The following is a 1,884-nucleotide window of genomic DNA, read 5'->3' as shown; positions in this document are numbered from 1 at the left end:
ACTCTCTATAACGTCAACTCCCTATAACGTCAACTCTCTATAACGTCAACTCTCTATAATGTCAACTCTCTATAACGTCAACTCCCTATAACGTCAACTCTCTATAACGTCAACTCTCTATAATGTCAACTCTCTATAACGTCAACTCCCTATAACGTCAACTCTCTATAACGTCCACTCTCTATAACGACAACTCTATAACGTCAACTCTCTATAACGACAACTCTCTATAACGACAACTCTCTAAAACGACATTTTTTTCTGGTCCCTACGATGTCGTTATAGAGAGGCTGCACTGTATTAATGTTACTATCAGCATCCTTCACGACAACATAGGCGTAACAAACTGGAGTAATGTGGGTGGTTGGCGGGTGTTGTGCTCCTTCTTTCCGATCTTCGTCCTGATCTCTCCTCCTTCTTTTCTATATTTGTTGCTCTCTTGTAACACCTCTAGTCTTTAACATTTTTATGACCTTATCGTGTTGCAAGTTCCGTAAATCGCTTATCCAAATTAGGCTAAACTCGCGTAATGTTCTGTGCTGTCCACAGAGACGCGCTTCCGGGGAAGGGAACTTTTTCCGCGACTGGACGGACTACAAATACGGATTTGGCGACCTCTCTGGAAACTTTTGGTTCGGCTTGGAGAAAATCCACCAGCTGACAAACCAGGCAAGTTGCTCTTACTTGAACATTGTGAAAATGTACAACAGCAACAACCACAACAATAGCAAAAAAGAAACCAAAATCATCAACAACAATGACAACAACAATAACTAGAGCAACAACAATAAAATCACAACCACCACCACCAACAACAACAGCAACAGCAACAACAGCAGCAGAAACAACAACAACAAAATCACCTTCAACAACAACAACAACATCAACAACAACAAGAACAACAACAAGAGCAGCAGCGGCAGTAGCAATACATAATCAAGAAGTTGTTGTTGTTGTTGTTGTTGTTGTTGTTGTTGTTGTTGTTATTGTTGTTGATGTTGTTGTTGATGTTGTTACTGATGTTGCTGTTGCTGTTCTATAATTCACATCTTAACTCTAAGAGGTCGGCACGACTACTGCCAAGATGCAGCATTATTGCCCCCCACCCTCCTGTTTTCCTCATTGATTCTGAATAGTACAGTATCTGCTTTTCTCTACAGCAGCTCGTGGTGCCATTCTGTTATATCGCATTTTCTTCTTTTCTTAACATTTTGGTTTGTACATTAATGCCTCTAGCTCAGCTTGAGGTATAATATTTTTGTCATGCTGAAAATTCTGACATATTTCAAATAACATTTTTATAAAAATACAGATCTACCGTAATCCTTCTATATGGCTGAGAATGCTGGACACTCACTAAAGACAGTGAAAATAAAATAGAAGCAACAGAAGTGTGGTTTCTTAGGAGACTGCTAAGAGTATCGTGGAAGGAAAAGAAATCAAATGAGGTAGTGCTTGATGAAGCCCACGAGGGACGCTCAATGATAAAAACAACCAGGAAACGACTAATTAAGTTTTTGGGACACCTGAATAGACATAAGGGTCTTGAACATCTAGCTCTCACTGGCAAAATTGAAGGCAAACGAGGCAGGTGTAGGCCCAGAACAACCTACTTAGGGAACTTAAACAAATGGGTAACAGGGAAAGATCAGGGAAATGTAGCTTTTTTTAAAGCATCCGAACAAAGGAATGAATGGAAAACCATGATCGTCGATGTCTGTCGCAGATCTGGCACTGGATGATGATGATGATGATGATGATGATGATGATATGATCATGACCTTTACACATTTTCTACATCACATAATTTACATGTTTTTCTTTACTGATCCCAGTACGGACAATTGGATTACAATGGCATCCCCCCACCGGTGTGTGTGTGTG

General features: G+C 40.1%; 1 protein-coding gene across 1 annotated transcript in view; it reads left to right on the top strand.

Annotated features, from left to right (window-relative positions):
* Positions 1 to 1,884, top strand: part of LOC101858224 (fibrinogen C domain-containing protein 1-A) — a gene marked incomplete in the record, with an annotated part of 13,974 nt that overhangs the window by 11,424 nt on the left and 666 nt on the right. Inside the window, 1 exon segment of the mRNA XM_005111036.3 lies at positions 550 to 669. Within this exon segment, the coding sequence (XP_005111093.2) occupies positions 550 to 669 (120 nt within the window).

The sequence above is a fragment of the Aplysia californica genome, unplaced genomic scaffold (assembly GCF_000002075.1).
Source record: "Aplysia californica isolate F4 #8 unplaced genomic scaffold, AplCal3.0 scaffold00990, whole genome shotgun sequence".
In the NCBI taxonomy this organism is placed as follows: domain Eukaryota; kingdom Metazoa; phylum Mollusca; class Gastropoda; order Aplysiida; family Aplysiidae; genus Aplysia; species Aplysia californica.
This window is presented reverse-complemented; position numbering and strand designations above follow the sequence as displayed.